The sequence below is a fragment of the Canis aureus genome, chromosome 25, assembly GCF_053574225.1.
Source record: "Canis aureus isolate CA01 chromosome 25, VMU_Caureus_v.1.0, whole genome shotgun sequence".
Lineage (NCBI taxonomy): Eukaryota > Metazoa > Chordata > Mammalia > Carnivora > Canidae > Canis > Canis aureus.
In genome coordinates, this window is record NC_135635.1 from 27,203,916 (window position 1) to 27,231,498 (window position 27,583).

The 27,583-nt window shown below is 34.1% G+C and overlaps 1 protein-coding gene and 1 pseudogene across 8 annotated transcripts in view; one reads left to right on the top strand and one right to left on the bottom strand.

Moving 5' to 3' along the window:
- Window positions 1-27,583, bottom strand: part of SLCO1B3 (solute carrier organic anion transporter family member 1B3) — an 85,697-nt gene that overhangs the window by 23,872 nt on the left and 34,242 nt on the right. For all 8 annotated transcript variants that reach the window (XM_077870842.1, XM_077870840.1, XM_077870841.1 and 5 more), the window contains 3 exons: window positions 8,055-8,196; window positions 4,414-4,546; window positions 691-812 (listed from right to left, as the gene is read on the bottom strand). In XM_077870842.1, coding sequence (XP_077726968.1) covers window positions 691-812; window positions 4,414-4,546; window positions 8,055-8,196 — 397 coding nt within the window. The remainder of the gene's footprint in view (window positions 1-690; window positions 813-4,413; window positions 4,547-8,054; window positions 8,197-27,583) is intronic.
- Window positions 6,940-7,322, top strand: LOC144297641 (prefoldin subunit 4 pseudogene; annotated as a pseudogene).

Below are 27,583 nucleotides of genomic sequence, written 5' to 3' on the forward strand. Positions count from 1 at the left end.
TCAACTCATGAGATATTTCTAAGTTTCCATTCTTTTAAAAAGGAATGCCAAAAAATAAAAAATAAATAAAAAATAAATAAAAAGGAATGCCTTGGCTATAATTGTAAAATAAGTCCTTGTGCGCATTCCTGGTTATTTTCCTAAGACAAATCAGTAAAAGTAGAATTGCTGATTTAAGCATACATGCATATTTTTGTTCTTTACTATACTGAAAATTAACCTTCAAAAAGAGAAACTTATATACTCCAAGGAATGGATAAAATGCTTCTACATTATTTCTTTTTATTTTTGATAAAATAAGCAGAAAATCTTTTCATTTTTAATATTTTTTTAATAGGTAGAAATATTTAACATTTAAAGAACTTGTAATTCCTGATTTGAGTCTTAATAGGTAAAAAAATATTTACTTGGTGTAATAATTAGTGTTTTTCATGCAATTATATTTTTTACATATTTATACCACTTCCCTAATTTAAATGCATATATTCTCTACCAATTTCCTGCTGAAATATTTTCTTTTCTTATTACTTCCTAAAAGCTCTTTATATATATTAACACTGTTTTGTCTTATATACACAAGATGCAAATGATTTTCCTGTTTTTTAATCGCTTTTGGTAATATCATAATTTTTTTACAGATATAATTAATTCAGTTTTAGAATATTTATTAGTGGCACTATCAATTCTTACCTTTTTCTACTATCTCAGGTGATGTTCTATTGAGTAACAAATTTTGACCAAGTAAACAGGTTGGGAAGCTTGATGTTAAATTTTCTGATGGATTAATATGAGTTTCTTTAGAATACCTGTAACTGTAACAATATCACTAGATTTAAAATTTAGCTTATCTACTGAATAGTTTCATTTTCCCAGAAATGCAGAGGAATTTTTTTCACTTTAATTGCATGATTTTTTTCTCTAAATTATCAGAATCCTTTTTGTCAATTTCACAGCCTGAATTTCAGGGAAAGTGATGGTAAAAATGAAATGGGAGTGCCCACTAAGAAATATTTATTCAGCACTTCCCAGGAAAGGTGGATTATCATTCTAGGAGTGTATATATTATGCTCAAGATATGTAATATCTTGGTTTCATGTTTTGTTTTAAAAAAAAGGAACCTGGGCCACCTGGGTGGCTCAGTGTTGAGCATCTGCCTTTGGCTCAGGTCATGATCCTGGGGTCCTGGGATCGAGTCCCTCATCGCTCCCCACAAGAAGTTTGCTTCTCCCTCTGCCTATGTCTCTACCTCTCTGTGTTTCTCATGAATAAATAAATAAAATATTAAGAAAAAAAAAACTCTGCTGAGTCTATCTATCCATTTGAATTATCTTCAAAGGTGGTCACAATCTAAACTTCCTGATGAACTTTCTGGTAAATCTTAATAAATTTTAGAATCGCACTTTTCAAGTCAATCTACAATACACATGAATTCATCCACATTTTTTTATCAATAACCTCTCTGGCTTTCTTTCATAGATACTCATATCCTCCTCCCCACTACATACACTGAAATGTCTGGCTCTACAAAACTTAGTTTTAGAAAATTCTAGTCCATTTCAGTTTGATGAGGAAGAACTTAATAACAACAGAGATGGAGCCAGAATAGCAACAAATACTGATCGGAAGGTACCCTGTGAGCTCCAAGGGCAGCCTATTGCAGGCCAGGCATTATGCTCAGCTCCAGAGAACAAGAAGTAAAACATACAGCTTTTATGCTTAAAGTATTTTATATTTTATAACATAAAGATCTATAATAAACCATGTGACAAGGTGCTGAATATAATATATATATATATATATATATATATATATATATATATAACAGGTCCTGAGTTGTCACAAAGAAAAGGGGATGATCAGTTTTCCTTGGAGGTGGGAGAGGTGGTAGATTAAAGAGTTGACAATGAGGATGACATGTGAGATAAATCTTAAAAATGGATAGGAGCAAAAAAAATGAATAGGGGCTTAACAGGTAGACAAAGAAGGAAAATTATTCAAGGCTATAGAAATGCCATATGTAAAGATATAACATATTATGGCACATTTGGAAAGCTACAAGCCTAGAGTGTGGTCCTCCAACCTGGAGAGCAGTGTAAGATGAAGCTAGAAAGACAGTGAAGATACATGTAAATGAGTTTAGATATTAATCCATAGGCAAGGGGCACTGGACATTTTCAACTATGACCAACAGTAAGAAATAAATTTTGCAACACTACCAGAACATATACATATGTATACACACACTCATAAATATATGTACAATCAAAATAAAAGTTGCACAGAAAAGTATTTGTTCTCACATTATATATTCTTATATTTTATTCTGTTCTCTCCTCTAAAAAATTGTTGATTTCAATCATCTGAATTGATTTGTTGATTCACTTGTGATTTGAAACTAAAGCTTGAGAAACCCTGCTATAGGAAATTGGGAGTTTTAAGCAGGGGTGAAATAATTATATTTGTGTTTTAAAATAAATTCCCTAGTATAGAATATGAGTTAGGATGGAGTTGAGACTGAAGGCAGAAAGTCCAGGCCAGAGATGTGGGAAGCTTCAACTAGGTTAGAAACAATGGGGATGAAAGGAGGAAGTAAGAAGATAGTAATAAGCAAGAAGATAGTAATAAGCAATATTTGGTGACCACTTGTCATGTGTGTTGAAATAGTGAAAGAATCTAGAATGAGCCCCTTGACTTTGGTTTGAATTCCTTTGTGGCTAAATGAATCATCATTGAAAGAGTGAATGTGAAAAATCTGAAATGGTTTCAACACAGTGGTGAATTTAATTTTGAATATATGCATGCAAAATTCTTACCAGATGGTAGGCTGGAGATAGCTATGAGATGACTGATTATATAGATCTTGAGTGTAAGAAAAAGTCAATGTATGTTACTGCTATATTTAATGCACACACTTCATACAAATAATCTAGAATGAAAAGTGAAGAAGATTGAAGAGGGAGCTTAGCAGATAGTGACATTATGGTGTCGGCAGCAGACTAAAAGGGCAGGCATGATGAAGAAGCCACAAATAGGGCAACCCGGTGGCTCAGCGGTTTAGCGCCGCCTTTAGCCCAGGGCCTGATTCTGGAGACCCGGGATCAAGTCCCTCCTCAGGCTCCCTGCATGGAGCCTGCTTCTCCCTCTCTCTGCCTCTCTCTCTGTGTCTCTCATGAATAAATAAATAAAATCTAAAAAAAAAAAAAAAAAAAGAAGAAGAAGAAGCCACCAATACAGGGGAAAAAATCAAGGAACAGTAATACAACGATAAAGAAGAAGAAGCAGTACCAGAAAGAAGAAAGTACTTATGAGGGTCAAATAAAAGGGGGGAAGGGAATTAGTATGGTAACCAAAAGACATGACTGTTGGTTTGGGCAATGAATAAGTAATTAATATCTTTAGCAGAAACTGTTCATTGTCTCTCAATATCCATTCTTCATTCCTTCCATTGTAATAGAGATGGGATTTTTAGCTAAAAGGATGACAGTCTGGAATAAAGTCTAGTTTTGCCAATGTCTTTGTATCTGAATGTGAGATGTAACAAAGTTCTGGCCAATGTGAAGTTAGAAGTATTATACTTCTGAAAATATTTCTTAAGCTCAGCCAGCACACACTTTTTCTTCTTGTTCTTCTTCTCTTCTTTCATCTTGTTGCCTGAGACAACATTGCCACAATTTGGAGTATGAGGTTGAGGCTATGCAAGGCAGCACAATATGATAAAGAGAAGCAGGAACCTATCATGCCAGGTCTGTCTCCACTAATTTTTTATGTGGAAAATTAGCCTCTATTTTATTTAAGCCACTGCTATTTTAGGTTTTCCATCATTAGTATCTGACTCTAATCAGAACTATACCATGACCTTAACAAGAATACTTTCGGGCAGCCCCGGTGGCTCAGCGGTTTAGCACCGCCTTCCGCCGAGGGCATGATCCTGGAGACCCCGGACCGAGTCCCACGTACGCTCCCTGCATGGAGCCTGCTTCTCCCGCTGCCTGTCTCTCTCTCTCTCCTCTCTCTTTCTCTCTCTTTCTCATGAATAAATAAATTAAATCTTAAAAAAAAAAACTCTCAATGGAAATGGTAGTGGGTTAGGTGATGAACATTTATGGACTATAAACAAAATCTTGTAGGCAAAGACACAAAGTATATATTATACCAGAAAGTCATAAAAAGATCATTTATTTCCTATGAAACTATATACCTTATTTAGTGCTATTCATATTTCAAAATCAGTGAAAGCCATGGCTGATAAAGCAATAAGTAACTTAAAACATAAAAAATATACTTCATTTCTACACATGCTTAGTGGGTATTCTTCTCAAAAAGTAATTGCTTATTTAAAAGAAAAATAATGAAAACTTACCATGAATTTACAATGAAATGATTATTAATGACATAGAGCTGTTTAACACTTACTATCCCATAAAGAAATGTGGTAAAGCAGTCAAAATACTTCCAGTTCCCATAATGAAGCAACCGATTCCAATTATCTTTGGTCTGTGTAGTTTGGATCCAAAGTAACTCACGAATACAATTACAAGCAAATTCCCTACAAAGAGAATAAAATTAATTTTTATGATTTATTATAGCAAATATTGCCAGTCCGATTTTGTGTCCAATAGAATGGAAAGCCTCAGAATAAATACAAATAGAGCATAAAACATGCCTTTCCCTACAGATCATGTAATTTAATTGAGAAGATGAAACTCACTTACATTAAACAACTCATTGTATAGTTGTATGGTGTTAAGAAAAAGAATGAATTTTTAGATAGGAAATAAAACACTTGAATAACTTGGCAATATTAGTGAAGCAAAATTTTATTGAAAAATATGGCACTGACTGAATTGTTTTTGACTGGAAAAAATGCAGAAATCTTCCTGACCTGAGAGAAAGGTGCTCATTTGAACATTTATTAACTTACTCTTACCATTCCTTAAGTTTCTATTAAGTACCTGCCATAGTACTAGGAGCTGGAAATATAAAGAAGAGAATAAACCATAGTATTTGTCCTCCAGGAAATTATATACCAATGATAAAAATAAGTAGATGAACAGGGGTGATATTAGACCACAGAAAGGAAGAGCTTAAATTAAGTAGGGGCTGAAATAAAGTTTTCTGGAGTAGAGGTCACTTGAGATTTAATGTAGAGTATTAGTTATCTAGAATAAAAAGGAGATGAAGAGCATTCCAAGTGTAGGAAGTCATGACCAACCGGATCCATTTGGAGCTACATGTATAATAACAAATAACAACCAAGAATTAGTGAACATTTGATGGGAGGAAAAAAGCATGAAATAACAGCACCAAAATGAACTGGCAGATAAAGTTACTCATGGAGAAACCCTTAAATAAAGAAACTAAAACGAGGAGAAACTGAAAAAATCTAGTTAGTCTCTTTAGAGGTAAAGGGTAGGTTGCATCCATAAAATAACTAGGGCAACCTGGGTGGCTCAGACGTTTGGCGCTGCCTTCAGCCCAGGGCCTGATCCAGGAGACCTGGGATCGAGTCCCACATCGGGCTCCCTGCATGGAGCCTGCTTCTCCCTCTGCCTGCGTCTCTCCCTCTTTCTCTTTCTGTGTCTCTCATGAATAAATAAATAAAATCTTAAAAAAAAAAGAACTGGTAGACCAAAAATAATAAGAGAACAGTAAAGAATTTTTGTAAATTAAAAATAGTATTCAAAAATGTACATATTGGGACCTGGTAAGATGGAAGATGGTATCAGAGAAGACTGATGGAACATAAAGCAAAAAAAAAAAAAAAAAAAAAAGGAAAATTTTAGAAAAAGTTAAAGGAACAAAATTGTGAGGAAATTTAACATTCTTCTAGTATATGTTTCAGAAGAAATAAATAAGAAAATAGAAGAGAAGAAACAAACTTAAAAGTAGAAAATAAAGGAACGCCTGGGTGGCTCAGTGGTTGAGTATCTGCCTTTGGCTCAGGGCGTGGTGATCCCTAGAGTTCCAGGCCCAGAGTTCCAGGATTCTGTCCTACATTGGCTCCCTGCAGGGAGCCTGCTTCTCCCTTTGCCTACCTCTCTGCCTCTCTCTGTATCTCTCATGAATAAGTAAATAAAATCTTAAAAAAAAAAAAAAAAGAAACTCCTTCATTTAAAAGAAGACTTAAGCTTTCAGATACAAACTTCTATACTTCTCCAGCATTAAGTAATGTAAAAGAAACAGTTCAGAAATATGTTGGTAAAATTTCTGAAATTCAAGGATAAAGAGGAGATACTTATTGGTGCATGACAATGACATTGATAATGATTTCTTATATGTAACACTGAATATTATAAAACAGATACATGTTTTAAATGTTTTGAGGAAAAAAGATTTTGAAATTTTAATTCTATAATCAAATTGTTGCTTGAATATAATGGTAGAGTAATGCATTTTCCAACAAACAATGGCTTGGAATATGTTATTTCAATTATTTCCAGGAAAAAATAACTACTTGAATATATACTCCACAAAAACTAAAGATGAGATTTGAAGTCATAGGATTCAATTAACAGTGGTAAGCAAAGAAACCAGTAAAACTTAAAACCATGCACACATAATGGCTGTCAAACAGCTACAAATTTTAACAAAAATATTAAGAATCTATTCATCAATAAGAAGAAACACACACTGAATTAGAATTTAAAGCTAATTAACAGTCCAAAACTAAAATTTTAGACGGTTTCATTAAATCCCAGAAACAGAAGGGTAAAAGATATGAAGGGTGAAATGGCCTCTTAATCATGAAAATGCCGAATTCATAGTAAGAAGATACATGGGTCTTCCTTTATACAATTATTTTTAAAAATATTCAACAGCTAATATATTTTAAGATAAGTTAAAAATAAACAGCAAACTTATAGAAAATATTTGTAATTAATACAACAGACATAATTTTGAGTCCCTTCAAATCATTAAAAAGTCTAAAAAGGGCCCAAGATGACAGCCACCATGAAGGAGACTGAGAAAATGTTAATATTATTTTTGAAGATCAACAAAAGAAAAACAAATTTGCACTGAATACAAGTAGAGCTGAAGGAAAAAAGAAGTGAAAATGAAACAACTCCAAAATTTAGAAGATGCTTGTGAAGACATCATGCCTGCACATAAGAACTGCTTATTGATACCTGACCAAATTGGTCATGTTTTCATTAGCCATTCTCAAGAAGAAACACAGGAAATGTTAAAAGAAACAAAGAAATATTTTCAGGAAGACATTGATGCCTGAAAATCCAGAGTGGAATTAATTCAGTGGGTGTTAACAGATTCAGTTCTTTGCAAAATTCAGGAATAACAGAAACTGTGAAGCTGTTGAAAGTTAAACATTTTATAATACTTTAAAACTTTTGTTTGATAAATTTGAATATTGTTTAAAAGTTTTTAAAGGCTATAAGGGAGAAGGTAATGAGCTACTGATTCATAATTATAACCCATTATAATTATAATCCAATATTATATAAAACCTTACTGTTATTAGAGAAATCCAAATTAAAGACAACAAAGCAATATATTCAATGTTCTAAAAACAAAAATATTTTTCATTTCAAAATTTTATATGCAAACAGCACAAACCTAACAGAAGTTGCTTCAAAGCTCTTCCTCTTCCCTCAAATCATCAGAATCATAATCCTCTCTCCAACATTTATTTATTTATGTATGTATGTATTTACCTATTTATTTATTATACAAGGGCATCTTGAAAGAGGGAAGGTAAAGCCCTGCAAAATATTAGTTTGTAAGCAATGAGTTTGTATAGATTAAAGTTTCTCAATGTCTGCTTATTGACATTCTGGGCTGAAGAATTCTTTGTCATGGGTTTTGTCCTGTGCATTGTAGGATGTGTAGTGGCACCTTTGGCCCCTACAACAAGATGCCTATAACAATCTCCTTCCCATCAGTTATAATAACCAAAAATAACATCCATTATCATCAAATTGTCCCTGGAGGGCAAATTTACTCCTGACTGAGAATTAGTGGTGTAGGGCTGGTATGAGCAGTTTTTACTTCTGCAAATCTTATTACTAAGTAATAATAAAAATAGAAATAAAAATTACCAATTTCAAAGCCTCCATCAATTAAGCCAGAAATAGAAGATGATATGTCAAATCTCCTTTCAATTTGAGTGATGGAACTTTTCATAACAACTCCACCTAGTGCCTTACACATAAAGCTGAATGACAGGGCTACTAAGAACATCTAGGAAAAAGCAGAAAGAAAGGAGAAAATTATTAACAAAAAGACTATAGGCCTTATATGTATTGAATTAAAAATAACTTATCTTATTTACTTAAGAACATTATTTTTATCATAGAAATCATACCCATCTTCCACTATACCAATTGATCCTTCCTAGTCTTTTTAATGTTATTATCATTATACAGATAAAACATAATTTTCTAACTTGGTTACAACATCAGATAATTAGAGCAGAACAGTCAAAGTTCTTATTTTTCATTTAATATTATTAACTCATTTTTAAGAAGCTAGATAATGACCTGAGATGGCCACGATGTAAGCTATTCTTTATTCCCCCATGAAAAGTAACTAACTGTGAGGGAAGTGGCTACACATTCTCAAAGATGGCATTTCCAGGACATCAGCTGGAAAATGGCTTTTTTTTTTTTAATTTATAAAACCTCACTATTATCAGAGAAATCCAAATTAAAATGAAAACAACAAAGCAGTATATTCAACATCCTAATAAAATACTTTAATTCTAGTGGTTACAGATGTTTTATTTTCAAATTCACTTTAACAGAATGTGTTGATTCATCCTTCTTATGGTCCACATTTATACCCATAAGTAAATTCCTTTTATATCCAGCATTAAAATATTCTTCTACTATGGACTGTATGTTTGTGTTCCCACCAAATTCATATGTTGAAACCCTAATCCCTAATATTTGGAGATGGGTGCTTTGGGACTTAGGTCATAAAACTCTCATGATAAGATTAGTGTCCTAGAAGAGCTTACTTTTCTCCCACTGCTTTGTGAGGATACAAGAAGATAGCCATCTGAAAATGAGGAAGAGCATTCTAAGCAGAACTCAACCATGCTGATACCCAGATTTCAAAACTTCCAGGCCCCAGAACCATGAGAAATAAATTTCTGTTTTCTAAGTCACTACGTGACTTAAAATACATGACTCTAGTATTTTCTTATAGCAATTCAAGCTGATTCAGATGGGTTTTTCTTATTACTTCCTACACCACCAGTGGTAGCCACCATCATTTAGCCTGGATCACCACATTAGCCTCCTACCAGATCTTTCTCTTTCTGCTCTCATCCCCCTTTCAGCCTGTTCTCAATACAGTAACTACAAAAATTCTTTCAAAATAAAATTAGATTATGCCACCCCTCCATGTTTTCCCACCTCACTCTTAGTAATATCGAATCTTTCCAATGACCTAAAAGGCTCTAAATGGTCTGTTCTCCCCCAATTATCCCTTCCCCACAAATATTCCATTTTATCCTTCTGATCTCATTTCTGTCACTCCAGTACTTGCTCATTCCTCTCCATCCACACGAGCCTTCTTGTCTTACCTTGAGTATTCCAGGTTTATTTTTCTGCCTCAGGGTCTTTGTTCTTGCTTTGCTTCCTGCAAGGAAAACTCTTCCCCATGGTTATATCCCTATCATTTACTCTTTGACATCTTTGAGGGATTTGCTCAATATAACTTTCACAGTGAGGCTTTCCTTAACCAACCTACTTAAAATTATACCACTTTCCCCTCACAATATTTTTATTTACTTATTTGTGTAATATATATTGCCCTCACTTGACTATAACTTACATCAGGGCAGAATGAAATCCAAAAACCATTTAAACATTTCTGCATCCTTTTTTTAATAATAAATTTATTTTTTATCGGTGTTCAATTTACCAACATACAGAATAACACCCAATGCTCATCCCGTCAAGTGCTCCCCTCAGTGCCCGTCACTCATTCACCCCCACCCCCCACCCTCCTCCCCTTCCACCACCCCTAGTTCATTTCCCAGAGTTAGGAGTCTTTATGTTCTGTCTCCTTTTCTGATATTTCCTACCCATTTCTTCTCCCTTCCCTTCTATTCCCTTTCACTATTATTTATATTCCTCAGCAATCAGGCAACAAAAAGACATTAAAGGCATTCAAATTGGCAAAGAAGTCAAACTCTCCCTCTTCGCTGATGACGTGATACTCTACATAGAAAACCCAACAGCCTCCACCCCAAGATTGCTAGAACTCATACAGCAATTTGGTAGCATGGCAGGATACAAAATCAATACCCAGAAATCAGTGGCATTTCTATACACTAACAATGAGACTGAAGAAAGAGAAATTAAGGAGTCAATCCCATTTACAATTGCACCCAAAAGCATAAGATACTTAGGAATAAACCTAACCAAAGAGGTAAAGGATCTATATCCTAAAAACTATAGAACACTTCTGAAAGAAATTGAGAAAGACACAAAGAGATGGAAAAATATTCCAGGCTCATGGATTGGCAGAATTAACATTATGAACATTTATGCATCCTATACAGTGTAAAGCCAACCATACAAGTCCCAATAGGAAAATCTGTGACACTCAATTTTCTTGCCAGAGTCTTCCCTCAACAAAGCATCATTAATGCAATTGGGACAAAACCCTCACCTCCCATCTTTTCTTCCCTTCAAGTATCCAGGGGAGAGAAAGGAATGGGACTTATATCCAATGTTATGACTTAGAGGCAGCATGAGGGACCAGCTTATATTCAAGTACTGACAAGAGTGGATGGCCAGAGTTGAGGATCTCAGATTTAAGACAATAAACCCTGAACCAGAATCTGTAGTACCACGGATAGACACTAGGTGGAGTACCAGTATTGCAATTTACTAAACCAGGGAGGGTGCAATATTTCAGACCCCAGGAAGAACTCTTAAGTAGACAGACAGCAAACTTCTTCAAATAGCCCAAGGAGGACACATACCCAGAAAAAAACTTGAGAGGTCTAAAGAATCTCTAGCTTAACTAGTAAAACACATCCCTGTACCAAACCACAAAGTCTGAAATAATTGGCTGATTCTTCAAATGCCAAAATTCCAACAAAAAAGATACGACATATAAAAGAAGAGGAAACCGCAGCATATTTGAAGAAATAAGTGAGATTATTAATGAAGAAATAGAAATTAGGAAGAAGAACCAAACAGAAATTCTGGAACTGAAGAAGACATTACTTGGATTGAAAACTTCACTAGACTAACTCTAAATTAAACTTGACCAGACAGAAAAAGAATCAACAAACTCAGAGTGGGCCAAGGGGAAAAAAAAAAAAAAAGAATGAATAAAAATGAAAAATGTAAAGGACCTGTGGGACACCACCATCAAGCAGAATAGTATTTGCATTATGAAAATACCAGAAGAAGAAAGAGAAAGGGGCAGAAAAATTATTTAACAACTATAGCCTCAAATTTTCCAAATCTAAGTAAAGAAACGTACATGTAAATTTGATAAATTCAAAGAAGCTCATCTAGGACAAACGTAATGAGACTTACATCATGACACATCATAATCAAATTGTCAAAAGTCACAGCCAAAAAGAAAATCTTGAAAGCAGTAAAAGAAAAGCAACTCATCACATACAAGAGAATTCTCATTAGATTATCATCACATTTTTCAGCAAAAAAACCTTATTCTAGAAAGGAATAGAATAAAATATTCAAAGTACTAAAAGAAAAAGACTGTCAACAAGAATATTATATCTGTCAAAACTGTCCTTAAAGAACAAGGAGAAATCAAGATTTTCCCAGTAAGTCAAAACTGAGGGAATTCACAACCACTAGATTTTTTCCTCCAAGAAATACTGAAAGTTCTAGAAATTGAAGTGAATAGATGATGAATAGCAGCACAAAACCATACTGAAATATAAAATTCCCTAGTAAAGGAAGTATAAAATCCTGTATTATTGCAATGTAGATGAGTAAATCACTTATAAACTTAACAGACTTTTTTTTTTTTTTTTTACTTAACAGACTTTTAAAAGAGTAAAAAGTAATTATAAATCTATGTTAATGCAATTGAAAAGGAGTAATATGTGTCATTAACAACAAAGTAGGATAGGGGCAAATATATAAAAGAGTAGTTTTCACATGCAATTGAAGTTTAGTTGTTCTTAGTTTAAAACAGATGGTTATAACTATAACTTGTTTTATGTATTGCGATGGTACCCACAAAAACATGTCTATAAAGTACACATAAAGGGAAATGAATACAGAATCAAAACACATCATTACAATAAATAAATAAATAAATAAATAAATAAATAAATAAATAAACACAAAAAATTCAAGGAGGGAAAGAGAACAAAAAATTTTAAGACAGAAACAATTGACAACATGGTAATTGTTCTTTCCTACCCATAATTAATTTAAACATAACTTGATTAAATTGCCTGAATTGATTAAGAAAATAAGATTCAACTATATGCTGTCTATAAAGGATTCACTTTGGTTCTAGGATACCAAAAGGCTAAAAATGAAAGGGTGTGTAATAAGCTAATGTTTCTGTGCCTTCAAAATTCATGTTGAAAACCTAGCCACCAAAGAGATGGTATTAAGAAATGCAGCCTTTGGGAAGTTATTATGTCAAGAGGACAGAGCTCCTATGAATAGGATTAGTTCCTTGTAAAATATACCCCAGAGAGTTCTCATGCCCTTTTTCCATCATATGAAGACACAATGAGAAAATAGACATCTATGAATCAGGAAACAAGCCATCACCAGTAGCCTAATCTGCCAAAATCTTTGATTTTGAATTTCTCAACCTCTAAAACTATGAGAAATAAATATTTTTTATTTAAACCACCCAGTCTATGGTATTTTTGTTATAGCTGCCCAAACAGGTGAAAACTAATATTTTATGCAAACAAGAACCTAAAGAGAACAGAAGAGGCTGTACTTTTACAGACAAAATAGTCTTTAAGACAAAAACTGTCACAAAAGACAAAGGACATTATATAATGAAAAAGGGTCAATTTAGCAGAAAATATAACAATTACAAACATATATATGTAACTAACATTAAAACAGTCAAATATATGAAGCAAACAGTGACAAAACTAATAGTAGAAACTATTGGAGTGTAGATCAATGAAAAGGGAATAGAAAAAATCAATGAAACTAAGAGTTCGATTTTTAAAGAGATCAACAAATTTGACAGATTAACTGAGAAAAAGAGGAGACTCAAATAGCTAAAATAAGATATGAAAGAGGAGACATTACAAATAATGCCACAGAAATAAAATAAGTTATGACACAACTATGAACAATTATATGCCAAAGAATTGGGTAACCAAACATAGCAATCTAAAAATCTGAACAGATCTGTATGTAGTGAGGAGATTAAAGCTGCAGTTAGAAACTTCCCAACAAAGAAAGCCCAGGACAAGACGGTTTCACTGGAGAATTCTACCACACATTTAAAAAAGAATTAATGCTAATACTTCTCAAACACTTCCAAAGAGTTGAAAAGAAGGATATACTCCCAAATTCATTAAATGAGGCCACATTGCCTGATATTAAAGCTGGACAAAGACATCACAAGGAAATGAACTACAGACTAATATCTCTGATGAGTATTTAAAATTTCTCAAAAAAATCCTTGCAAACTGTAATTAACAATGCATTAAAAGGATCATACATCATAACCAAGTGGAATTTATAGCTGGAATGCAAGTTGGATTCAACATATGAAAATTACCCAATCTAATATATCACCTTAACAGAATGAAGAATAGAGACGCTTGGGTGGCTCAGTGGTTGAGTGTCTGCCTTCAGCTCTGGGAGCCTGCTTCTCCCTCTGCCTCTGTCTCTGCCTCTCTCTGTGTGTCTCTCATGAATAAATAAATAAAATCTTTTAAAAAATGACAAAATGAAGAATAAAACCACATAATCATCTCAATAGATGCAGAAAAAGCATTTCAGAAAATTCAGCAGTCTTATGATAGTAGCACTCAACAAATTAGGAATAGAAGGAAAGTATCTCAGCAGAATAAAGGCTATATATAAAAAGCCCATATCTAACATCATCCTTGTGTTCTAGCAGAGTTATTAAGTTGTATTTAATACTTTTTAAGATTATTTATTAAAATTGTAGGAAGACATGGCTTCTGTCTTATGCTCAGTCTGCTATAAAGAACAGAAAGGCTTCAAGTTTTGGTTTCTCTTCTAATAAATAAACAGAAAAAATATTATCAGGTTCTCTATCAAACTCAGATACCTGACACATAATAAGCAAAGACTCAATAAATGTTTTGAGATTGTTGGCTAAATTATGGAGTGGACATGTAGTGAAACCTCTCATTTTTTAGTTTCCTCAATTTTTAGATGGAGATAATCATACAAAAGTTATTATAATGATTAATTAAAATAATATACATAAAGATCTTGGCATAGTACTAGCCACACGGTAAATACTGATAAGTGTATTTTTATTACCATTGTGAACTACCATCACCCAGCTTTTAGCTTTAAATTCATTCAGATCAAAAAGGACTTACGATCATTTAGCTAAACACAGTTTTATGCCATGTGCTATTAAAGGTATTGCAGAATTAGTAATGCGCGTATTGACAATATGATTTATTGATTATTGAAGAAATAGAAAAATATGCTCATCTAAATGCTGACCATCAAAGCACTCATTTGTGAAATCAAAGAGGAGAAAATTTCAGAAAATAACGGAACATCTCATTAGAGCAGATATAAATATAACCAAATATAAACCCTGTCTTTTAAAAGGAAATTTCTAAAAGTTCAGAGAAAGCTTTTAACAATCCATTTCTTCAATTTTGAAAAGAAAATTAGCTCTAGATAAGAGATTCAAAAGGGTAAAAAACCTCACAGCATAATTCCAAGCTACTTTTTTTTTAGAAAGGAGAAAGGTCACTGAACTCTATCTCTGAAACTAATAATATACTACATGTTAATTAATTGAATTTAAATAAAATAAAATTCAAAAAATAAAAAGGAAATAAAATTTAAAAATTTTAAAGAAAAAAGGTAATAGATATAAACACATAACCACAGTAGAATCTCACCAGTGAGCTGGGATTTAGAAGGATATGAAATGAGTTAATATAGATAGATTTATAAATGTGCCTTCTTTTAATCTAACTATAACTCTATGAGATGGGCATTTTAACTCTGTCCCTAATGCAGGACTGAAGTGCAGAGAAAGAATGATATGATGATTTTCTCAGATCTTAAAAAAAAGGAACAAGAAAGCTGAAATCTTTAGTAAAAATCATTAAAATGCCTATGTCATGAGGTAGAGAATTTAAGACTGAAAGATTTCAAAACAGAAATACAAATGTTCACAATTATCAAACTGATATTAAAGTATCACAGGTAGAAAGAAATAGCTGGTATTTAGGTAAGAGATAAAGTCTATGTTTACCTGTAATCAGGCCAGTCAGTTCATTATTTTTTTATTTATTTTTTATTTTTTTTTGTCAAGAGTTCTGGAATTGAAGTCAGAAGATGGTTCCAAGTTTCTATTTTGCCAGAGGTACAGCCAAGATTAACTTAGTTAACTCACTTGAACCTCAATCCATTTACTCAACAAACATTTATTGAGCAATTCCAATATGGCAATTACTCCACAATATCTTAGAGTTGAGACAGGTGCAGAGTAAGAAGGGAAGAAAAGCTAGACATAATAAATGCCCTAAAAAAACATAATTTCTGGGGCAAAAACAATAAATAATGCCAGCATAATAATGTAATGAATACTATAAATTTATAATGTGATGAGTACATAGGAAAGATGCTTAATATTGTCTACAGTGGTTAAAGTTTCTGTAGATATAGTGACATCTGAACTAAGTCTTTTTTTTTTTTTTTTAAGATTTATTTACTTGTTTATTCATGAGAGACACAGAGAGAGATGCAGAGACATAGGCAGAGGGAAAAGGAGGCCCCCTGCAGGGAGCCCAATGTGGGACTTGATCCCGGGACCCTTGATGCCCTGAGCCAAAGGCAGCCGATCAACTACTGAGCAACCCAGGCATCCCTGAACTAAGTTTTTAAGAAATAATAGAAACTTAGAAATTGAAGAATAAACATTTAAAACAAAATAGGAAACACATTAAAAGCCCATGTAGTGAAAGAACACAAATCATTTGCAAAACAAAAAAGAGTATCTATGTAGGTGGAATATAAGGATAGAAATATGCCAAACATTGGGGGATGAAATTGTATTTTTAAATGTAATATAAGGAAATTAGATTTTAGATGCTTAATTCCGGTATCTATGTAGAAGATGGACTTATGACAAAGAAATTTGTTAGAAAGCTGACTTCAGGGAAAAAAAAGTCTGTTGGAAAAGAAACAAAAGATCACAAACATACTTTGGAGAAGTTTAAGGGGAGAATCAATAAGATTGGGAATAAGGGAAAATAAATTTTCTGATTTTATTTTCCAAGTTTCTAGTTTAGATAATTGTATGTACTAACATTGTTATTTGATATGAGAAAAAGAGAAGTCTTGGGGTTAAAAACACTGAAATCAGTTTTTCACAGGTTTGAGATTCCTAAGAATAAATGTGCATCAAGTAGACACAACTGGCAGGTTTGTGGCTCAAGAGAGTCTTGTCTGGAGGTTGTTTTGAAATTTGCTAGGGAATAGCTGTATAATTAATCAATTTTCAAGTTTATTCCATTAAAATAAAATTCCTGCTGCACTGCACCCTCACTTTTCCATAATTCTCTTTCTTGTCCTTTCCAGTAAAACTGAGTTGTTTACATTTGCATGAATCAAATCTTGTTTTTTGCATCACTCGTCTCAAGTATCCTGAGCAGGCTTATGTTATTCTCACGGTTCAATTTTTTTTTTTCAGGGTTGTGTTTCAGACTCTCTTCTTTTTTTACTCCATGTACCCTTTCTGGGAAAGCTCACCAATTATCATTGTTTTTATTACCATCTAAATGCTGATGATTACCAAATCTGTATCTTGAGCCAAGACTGCTTTTGCTGAATTTTAGATTGTTTTTCCAAAATGCCTACATTAGAACTCCACTCAGGCTTTTCACTTTTATGTCCAGATCTCTTTCTTCTTCCTCTTTTTTCAACTCTTTCTGCTATTCAGGCTAGAAGCTGCTCTCTTCTCGATTACATCCAATCAATTCTCCAAAGTTAAAAATGTAACCTTATAAATATCTCTCTTTTTGACATGCTTCGCTTCATATTTCTACTTAAATGACCATCATTTTTCACCCAGATTACCTACCACTTTTCTAATCGGCATCTCTCCTCATTGTTATCCTTTTCACACTATAGCCAGGGTGATCTTTAAATATGTATAACCATTTCCATGTCCAAAAGAGCTCAGTAAATTCCCACAAAACTGATCCTCCAGCAAAAACCAATTATAAAGTCTAAGAAGAAAACAAAAACCACCTGGAGAAAGACATGGGAAGGCAAACAAAAGTAGTCAGATTCTGGATTGGAGTTGACAGGAGAAAATGTGTAAGGTTAGTTTCTCATTCTTATGGCTTTGCGGTGAGGCCATAGAACCTTCAAATCTTATTCACGGAGTGACCATATCTTGACTTCTGCTCTCTCTCCCTCTCTCTCTGCTCATGCTCCCTGTACTTGTGCACTTGTTCTTGAACTTGTGCTTCCTTTCTCTCTCTCTAAAAGCAAAAACAAAAGCCCTGTAGTCCATTTTAGCCTGAAAAATTAAAAAAAAGAAGAGTTTAGATTGACTACAGCCAAATAAAGTTAGGGGGAGAATCTCATAGAAGAGAGAGCCATAGAAAGTGGGGTGGGGGGCTGGGATGATAAGAAGTCAGGCAAAATTGGAAAATAGGATGAGTATACATTCATTAAATGTTTGTTGAAATTTAATCCTTCATTATTTCCATTTTTATTTTCATAGTTCTTATTTTTTAAAGCTTGTCTATTTTCCACGATGACATGGGGCACTCTTTTAGCTTGTTTTACTGAAATGCAAAATTATCATTGTTGAATACTACAAATTACCATTTACCTTTTTTTTTTTTTGCTTTCAGTTATCTTTTGAAAACTACATCTAATGTTTTTCATGCCTATTAGATAACAGTTGCTTAGAAGAATTTCTAGTTAGAATGCTTTGTGAATGTCTTTGTTATTAGCTCTATACTTCCATAGGTTTTAGTTTAATTTAGAATTGAAAGTATCATAAATTTAATATACTACTCTACCTAGGATTAGAAGACAAATTACTTGTGTGTTTCAGAAAAATTAGGTTCTAGATACATTCTTTCTCTCTTCGCCTGATTTTATTTCATATCTGGATTCTACATCTCATATTTTCCCCCTTCTTTTTCCTTATGTCTCCCACTCTCTGCACTGTTTTCTTCTTGGCAAAAGTAGAAACTGTCCATGGACTTGGTGTGCATGTGATGCAAGAAAACAGAATGTACTTTGCAATGAGAAGGTCTAGACCTAGTTGCCCTTTGTTTCACTTAATAACCTAACAAAGATGGAAATGTTACACAATTCATTGAACTTCAGTTTCCTCATCCACACAAGGATAATGTATAATATTTAACTTATTTCATAGAGTCAATCTCAGGTTCAAAGGAAATTATATTCATGAGTTCGTGAATGTGTTTGTGAATGTTTGTCAATGCACCAAACATGTATGGAAATTAGGAAGCCTGTTAGTGATTCATCCTTTTTCTCTATTTATATAAGACTTGTTTCTCTAACTTTGCTCCATTCACACTCTCTATTTACACAAACTGTTCTTAGCACCAGAAGAACAGGAAGAGTGTTGATTGTGAAGGTCCTGCCTACTATCTCTGTAAGATATACTGTAACTCAGTTAGAAAGATGTGTATTATAGAGTGAAAACTTACAAAGCACTTGTCTGATGCATATCTTGCATGGCACCCTTTACCTAAATAGTTAAGAGGTATTAAGTTATCAACCTTACACTTTTAAAAAATGGTCTCTGTCTTTTAAAACTATATGTATTTTATTTATTATTGTTTCATATAATTTTAATATATTAAGACAACTACTTTTTATTTTTTTTTAATTTTTTATTATTATTAACCAGCTATGAGCAATTATGTTTCCATCAGCAGTCTTTTGGCTAAATAAATATCTTAGGGTCATTTCCATCTGTGTTTTTTACAGTTTGTCATTTTTATTTCTGTGTATTTCCATCCTTCTTACTTGATTCATTTCAGCCAGTGTTATGTATTCACTGTCATAATCCCTCACCTTTTGTGATATCCTGGCAGTTGACTATATGGTTAGCTAATTTGCTTACAGATTAAAAAGTGCAAAGTGACGTGTGTTTACTAGTGACTGCGGTTCTTCACCCTAAGGCTCATCTCCCTTACTTGTTCCTGAGCTGTTGGGGCTCACATCAACAAGCATCTATTCTAAATTTAGTCTTCCCATGTTCCCATTATCAGAAAGAGTAAACATCAAAAACAGAGAAATATGAACTTAGGTCAAAAGAGTGAGAATTTGAGGAAGATAAATCCGTTCAAAAGAGAAAAAAGAAAAAAAACAGGGTAGACATAAGAAGTAGATGTTTTTAGAAGACAGTGAAAAGGAATTCAAAGTATAATAAGGGGCACCTGGGTGGCTCAGTCAGTTAAGCATCTGCCTTCAGCTCAGGTCATAATCTCAGGGTCCTGGGATTGAGCCCTTTTTGGGCTCCCCACTCAGCAGAGAGTCTGCTTGTCCCTTTGCCTCTCTCCCACTCATGCTCTCTCTCTCTCTCTCTGTCAAATAAATAAATAAAATATTTTTAAAAATAAAATGTAATAAATAACAAAATAGATAAGAAATGATATTAGCAAGATAAAGGCAAAATAAAAGAGAATAAGTGGAAAATGTGAGGTACAAAAAATACAACACTTAAAAATAATATACAAGATAAAAACATGAAAGCATATGTTGGAAAACCAAATTAAAGATCTAACTCATAAGGAATTTAACTAAATAATAAATGCCTAAAAAATAAATTAGGGATGAGAAATATTTAAAGAAATAATTAATGTAACTTTCCCAATACTCAAAAAAGATGAAAAATTTAGGTTCAAAGTGACAATATCCAACATGAAAGATAATAAGAACCAACTTATGCATGCATATGAGAAAACTAGACAGAGTAGAGTGAAATTTAGGAATATTAAAAATAAGAAAAATTTGAAGTTTTCTAGGAGAGAGAGCAGATCATTTTTTATTAGCAAGAGTGGGTATAAATATAAACAAACAAGACCGAAAGCCCCAAAACAAATAAAAACAAGGAATATATTTTTAAAGCATTAAAATAAGAGATCATTGAACCTAGAATTTTTATTTATCCAAATGGTCACGACTGTAAGGATGTATGTTCTTAAGCGTATACAGCTCCACAAAATTTGGCTCATAGAGAACAACACTGAAGACACTTTGGGATGACTTACTTAAATAATTTTACTATGTAAACTTGTTCACCTTATTTAACAAATTCATACATCTTTTTTTAAAGATTTTATTTATTTATTCATGAGAGATGCACAGAGAGAGAGGCAGAGACACAGGCAGAGGGAGCAGCAGGTTCTATGCAGGGAACCCGATGTGGGACTCGATCTCTGTACTCCAGAATCATGCCCGGAACCGAAGGCAGAGCTCAACTGCTGAGCTACCCAGGTATCCCTAATACCTCTTTTTAAGTAATAGATAGTATATACAGATGGAAGATCAATAAAGAACTGGAGAACATGAACAATACTGCAAGGCAAATAAACCTAATGACACATTAGAACATTCTACCTAACAGCAAAATACACATTTCTCTTAAGTGTATACATATCTTTCTCCAAGATATATCAGATGTTAGGTCACAAAATAAATCTTAAAAATTTAAGGAAGATTGAAATTATATCAAGTATTTTTTCTCCTCATGATAGACTGAAACTAAAAGTGACAGCTGAAGGAAAACTGGAAAACTCACAAATATGTGAAAATTAAACAACACATTCTTTTTTTTTTCCTTAAACAACACATTCTTAACAACCAGGGGTCAAAGAAGAATTCAAAGAAGTAATTAGAAAAACAAACAAACAAAACAACAAAACAACAAAACAAAACAAAACAAAGAAGTAGAAAATACCTCAAAACAAAAATAAAACACAATGTACAAACATTTATGGAATACAGCAAAGGTAGTACTGAGGAAAGTTCATAGTGATAAGCATCTACATTAAAGGAAGAGGAAATAAACCCTCTAACTTTACATGTCAATGAGATAGGAAAAGAACAAACAGCCCAAAGTTAGTCAAAGGAAGGAAATAACAAAAGTTAGAGAAGAAATAACAAATAAAATAGAAAAGCAATGGGAAAAGTCAATGAAACTCAAAGTTGGTTTTTTGAAAAGATTAAAAAATGGACAAAACCTTAGACAAAGAAAAAAAGATAGTACATTCAAAAAAATAAATCAGAAATGAAAAAAAGACTTTATAATTGATGCCACAGAAATTTAAAAAATGGGGTTCCTGGGTGGCTCAGTCAGTTAAGCATCTGACTCCTGATTTCAGCTCAGGTCATGATCTTAGGGTTGTGAGATCGAGCCCTGCCTTGGGTTCAGCACAGTGTCTGTTTACAATTCTCTCCTTCTGCCATTCCCCCTCATGTGTACATGCTCTTTCTCTCTTAAAAAAACGAAAAGAAAAAGAAATAAAAAGGATTGTTAGAGATAACTATGAAAAATTATATGCCAATAAATTGGATAACAAAAGAAATGGATAAATTACTGGAAACATACCATGTACCAAAACTGAATATATAAAATATATGAAATATACAGTGTGTGTGTGTGTGTGTGTGTGTGAATGTAGGTATGTATGCAGAGTACATTTTTTCACAAATTTTGGAGGTTAGAACTTGGCCATCTTTTTTTGAGTGCTATTATTCTATTGATGACTTTATTAGGTAACAATGGTAAGGAGGTATTAAGGTTGCAAATGGAGCTGCTAATCAGATGACCTTAAAGGGATTATCCTGAATTATCCTGGTTTACTCAATGTGATCACAAGGGTCCTTCAAATGTGAAAAAGGGGCAGAGAGGGAAGATGGCAGAAGAATAGGGGGCCTGCATTTCATCTGGTCCCTTGAACTCAGCTAGTTATCTATCAAATAATTCTGAACACCTGTGAATTCAACCTGAGATCTAAGAAAAGAATTACTGCAATTCTACAAATAGAAAAGCGACCACCGTTTGCAAGGTAGGAGGTGCAGAGTCATGAATCTGAGAGGATGTATTGGAAGACAGACAAGGGTGGGAGGGAGCCTCTATAAGCCAGCTACTGGGAAGTAATATAGCAGCAGAGTGCAAAATCAGAACTTTAGAAGTCTATTCCCGGGACGTCCCTGTCTGAAAGGTGCTCAGGTGGCTAAGTGGGGTAGAATCCCAAGTGGGACAGTATGGCCTCAGGATCCCTGGGGTCACAGAAACAATGGGGGTGCCTGAGTGCATCAGAGTTCCCAAGCATTGGCATGGAAAAGCCAGGTACAATTAGTGAGCCCCAGAGTGGCCTCTCAGCTCAAGGATTGCCATAAAGCCCTGCCCCACAGTTAGCTGACTGCTCTCCAAGCAGGAGCCCAGCAAGTGACAACCACAGGGAGACCCTGCTCCTTCCCCCAGGAGGAGCAGTCTGGATGCCCTAATGAATAGGCAAACGCTTCACGAGCAGGGGCCCAGCAAGCAGCGGGGCTGTGGTGAAACCCCCCTCCATCTCCTGGGAGGATTGGTGCAGGTGTGCACCACAGGAGTCTGTGGAGTTTGGCACACACGAAAGGGATTGACTGCTTTTCCCTGAGGGTACACTGAAGAGTGGGGGCAGTAATCATTCAGCTTTGGGGTAGGAGACTGGGGCGCTGCCATTTCTACTTTTTTTTCATCCTCTAAAGCAGCAAATATCTATCATCTATCTATCTATCTATCTATCTATCTATCTATCATCTATCTATCTATCATCTATCTATCTATCTCCCTTTCAGGGAACAAAAGCCACTTAGAGCAAACTCAAGTAGCTTACACTGAGCCGGAGCTCCTGGCAATGGCAGTGAAATTCAGCCCAGGTAAAGACACCTGAGAAACAGTGCAACAGGCTGCTCCCCCAGAAGACCAGCAGGAACATCAGTTGAATATCAAATTTACAGAACACTCAGAACTAAAAAACTTCTGCGCTAGGGGAAAATAGTATATAGAATTCAAGGTTTTTTTTTCTCATAAGTCTTTAGTCTTTCAGTTTAAATTTTTCTTTTCTTTTTTCCTTTTTTTCTCTTTTCAACTAGATTCTTATTTTTATCAATTCTTTGGTTTCAAGTCTTAAAAAATTTTAGAATTTTTTTTTCTTTTTTAGAAGATTGTATTTATTTATTTGACAGAGAGAGAGAAAGAGAGAGAACAAGCAGGGAGAGCTGCTGGCTCCCCACTGAATAGGGAGCCCAATGTGGGGCTCAATCACAGGACCCTGGGATCGTGACCTGAGCCAAAGGCAGATGCTTAACTGACTGAGCCACTCAGACACCTCTTAAGTCTTTATTTATATTTACATTTGTAAAGATTATCTATTTATTCATGAGAGACACAGAGAGAGAGAGAGGTAGAGACATAGGCAGAGGGAGAAGGAGGTTCTCCACGGGGAGCCTGATGTGGAACTCAATCACAGGACCCCAGGAATCCATCCTGAGTCAAAGGCAGATGCTCAACCACTGAGCCACCCAGGTGTCTCCCTTAAGTCTTTTTTTTCATTTTCATTTTTACATTTATATTTTATAGACATATTTTTCATTTTTGGCTTCCTATCACTGTATTTAATTATCTGTATCCCAATTTGGGGATTTACTGTCTTCTAACAAACAGACCAAAATGCACCCAGGACCAAGTAGATCACCCTGTTTTGTCCACAGGTGAGATTGTATTATCTTTCCCCCCTCTTTTTTTTTTTTCTTTTCTTTTTTTGGTTTCCGACCTCCTCAGATTTGTCTAATGTGTATTTCACTGGGGTCATGGTTGATATTTTTTATTTTGTTCTCTCATTCATCTACTCTTCTCTGGACAAAATAACCAGAAGGAGAAAATCACAGCAAAAGAAAGAACCAAAGATAATACTCTATGCCATAGATTTAATCCATATGGATATAAGTAAAACGTCAGAAACTGAATTCAGAATAATGGTTATAAAGTTACTAGCTGGCTTTGAAAAAAGCAGAAGACACTACAGAATCTCTTAGTGCAGAAATAAAAACTAATCAGGCCAAAATGAAAAATGCTTTAAGTCAGATACCATCTAAAATGGATTCTCTAACAGCTAGGGTAAATGGGGTCGAAGAGAGAATCAGTGACATAGAAGGCAATATGATGGAAAGTAAAGAAGCTGAGGAAAAGAGAAAAAACAACTAATAGACTATGAGAGGATGCTTCAAGAAATCAGCAATATCATAAAGTAAAAAAATATATATATATATAAGAATTACTGCAATCTCAGAGGAAGAAGAAAGAGAGAGGACAGAAGGCATATTCAAGCAACTCATAGCTGAGAACTTTCTTAATCTGGGGAAGGGAGCAGTCATTCATGTCCAGTAGGTCCAGAGAACCTCCCTCAAAATCAATATAAATAGATAACACTCTGACATATAATAGTGAAACTTGCAACCTTCAGAGATAAAAAATCCTGAAAGTAGCTCAAGACGAGAACTAATTAACCTTCAAGGGTAGAAGTATTAGACTGGCAGCAGACCTATCCAGAGAGACCTGGCAGGCCAGAAAGGGCTGGCAGGATATATTCAGGGTCCTAAATGAGAAAAACATGCAGCCAAGAATACTAACTATATCAAGTACAGCTGTCATTCAGAATGGAAGGAGAGATAAAGAGCTCCCAGGGCAAACAGAAACTAAAAGAATTTGTGATCACTGAATTAGCTCTGCAAGAAATATTAAAGAAGATCCTGTAAGCAAAGAGAGAGCCCAAAAGTAATATAGACTGGAAAGAAATAGAGGCAACCTACAGAAATAGGGACTTTACAGGTAGTACAAAGACACTAAATTCATGTCTTTCAATAGTTACTCTGAATGTAAATGGGATAAATGCTCCAATCAAAAGACACAGGATACCAGCCTGAATAAAAAAGCAAGACCCATCCATATACTGTCTACAAGATACTGATTTTACACCCAAGACAACTCCAGATTGAAAGTGAGGGGATGGAGAAACACTTATCATGCTAATGGACATTAAAATAAAGCTGGGGTAGCAATCCTTATATCAGACAAATGGGATTTTAAACCAAAGACTGTAGTAAGGAATGAAGAGTGACACAATATAATACTCAAAGTGTCTATCCAACAAGAAGATCTAATAATTATAAATATGCTCCAAACTTGGAAACAGCCAATTATACAAACCACTTAATAACATAATTAAAGAAACTCATTGATAATAGTATAATAATAGTAGAAGATTTTAACACCCCACTCACAGCAATGGACAGATTATCTAAGTAGAACATAGACAAGGAAACAAGGGCTTTAAATGACACACCAGACCTGATGGACTTCACAGATATACCCAACCTAAAGCAACAGAATACATGTTCTTTTCAAGTGCACATGGAACATTCATCAGAATAGATCACATACGGGGTCACAAATCAGGTCTCAACCTATACCAAAAGATTGGGATTATCACCTGCATATTTTCAGGCTGCAATGCTTTGAAACTTGAACCCAAACACAAGAGGAAATTTGGAAGGAACAGAAATACTTGGAGGTTAAAGAGCATCCTACAAAAGAACGAAGGGCTTAACCAGAAAATTAAAGAATTTTTAAAAATCATGGAAACAAATTAAAGTGAAAACACAACTATTCAAAACCTTTGGGATGCAGCAAAAGCAGTCCTAATAAGGAAGTACATAGTAATACAAGCTTTTCTAAAAAAAAAAAAAAAAAATTCTCAAATACACAAGCTAACTTTACACCTAAAGGAGCTCGAGAAAGAACAGCAAAAAAAAAGCCTGAACCAAGCAGAAGAGAAATAATAAAGATTAGAACAGAAATCAATGAAATAGAAACCAAAAGAACAGTAGAAGAGGTCAATGATATTAGAAACTGGTTCTTTGAAAGAATTAATAAAATCATTAAACCATTAATCAGACTTATCAAAAAGAAAAGAGAAGTGACCCAAATTAATAAAATCATGAATTAAAGGGGAAAGATCATGACCAACACCAAGGAAATACAAATAATTTTAAGAACATATTATGAAAAACTATCTGCCAACAAATTTGCCAGCTATATGCCAGCAATTTGGAAGAAATTGATTTATTTTTTATAAACTTATAAAATACCAAAACTGAAACAGGAAGAAATAGGGAACCTGAACAGATCCATAACCAACAAGAAAATTGAAGTAGAAATAAAAAAATCTCCCAACAAACAAGAGTCCAGGGCCCAATGACTTCCCAGGGGAATTCTATCACACATTTAAAGAATAATGAATACCTATTCTTCTGATGCTATTTCAAAAAATAGCAATGGAAAGAAAACCTCCAAACTAATTCTATGAGGCCAGCATTACATTGGTCCCCAAACCAGACAAGGACCTCAACAAAAAGGAGAATTACAGACCAATATCCCTAATGTACATGGATGCCAAAACTCTCCCAAGACACTAGCCAACAATACATTAAAAGTATTATTCACCATGACCAAGTAGAATTTATTCCTGGGCTGCAAGGTGGTTCAATATTTGCAAATCAATCAATGTGATACATCACATTAATAAAAGAAAGGACAAGAACCATATGATCCTCTCAACTGATGTAGAAAAAAACATTTGATAAATAGCATCCTTTCTTGATTAAAACTTTCCACAGCATAGGGATAGAGGGAACATACTTCAATATCATAAAAGCCATTTGTGAAAAGCCCACAGTGAGTATCATTCTCAATGAGGAAAAACAGAACCCCTCCCTTAAGGTCAAGAACACAACAGGGGTGCCCACTGTCACCACTGTTGTTCCACATCATACTAGAATCCATAGCCTCAGCAATTAAACAACAAAAGGTACTCAAATTGTCAAAGAAGTCAAATTCTCACTCTTTGTAGATGATATGATACTGTATGTGGAAAACCCAAAGGACTCCACTCCAGAATTGCTAGAACTCACACAGGAATTCAGCAATGTGGCAGGATATAAAACCAATGCACAGAAATCAGTTGCATTTCTATTCACTAACAGTGAGATGGAAGAAAGAGAAATTAAGAAATTGATCCTATTTATAATTGCACCAAAAACCATATGATGCCTATGACTAAACCTAACCAAAGAGATAAAGGATCTGTACTCTAAAAACCACACAACACTTAAAAAAGAAATTGAGGAAGACTCAAAGAAATGGAAATACATTCCATGATCATGGATTGGAAGAATAAATATTGTTAAAATGTCTATGCTACCCAGCGCAACCTATACATTCATGCAGTCCCTATCAAAATGCCATCAACTTTTTTCAAAGAGCTGGAACAAATAATCCTAAAAATTTGTATGGAACCAGAAAAGACCCTGAA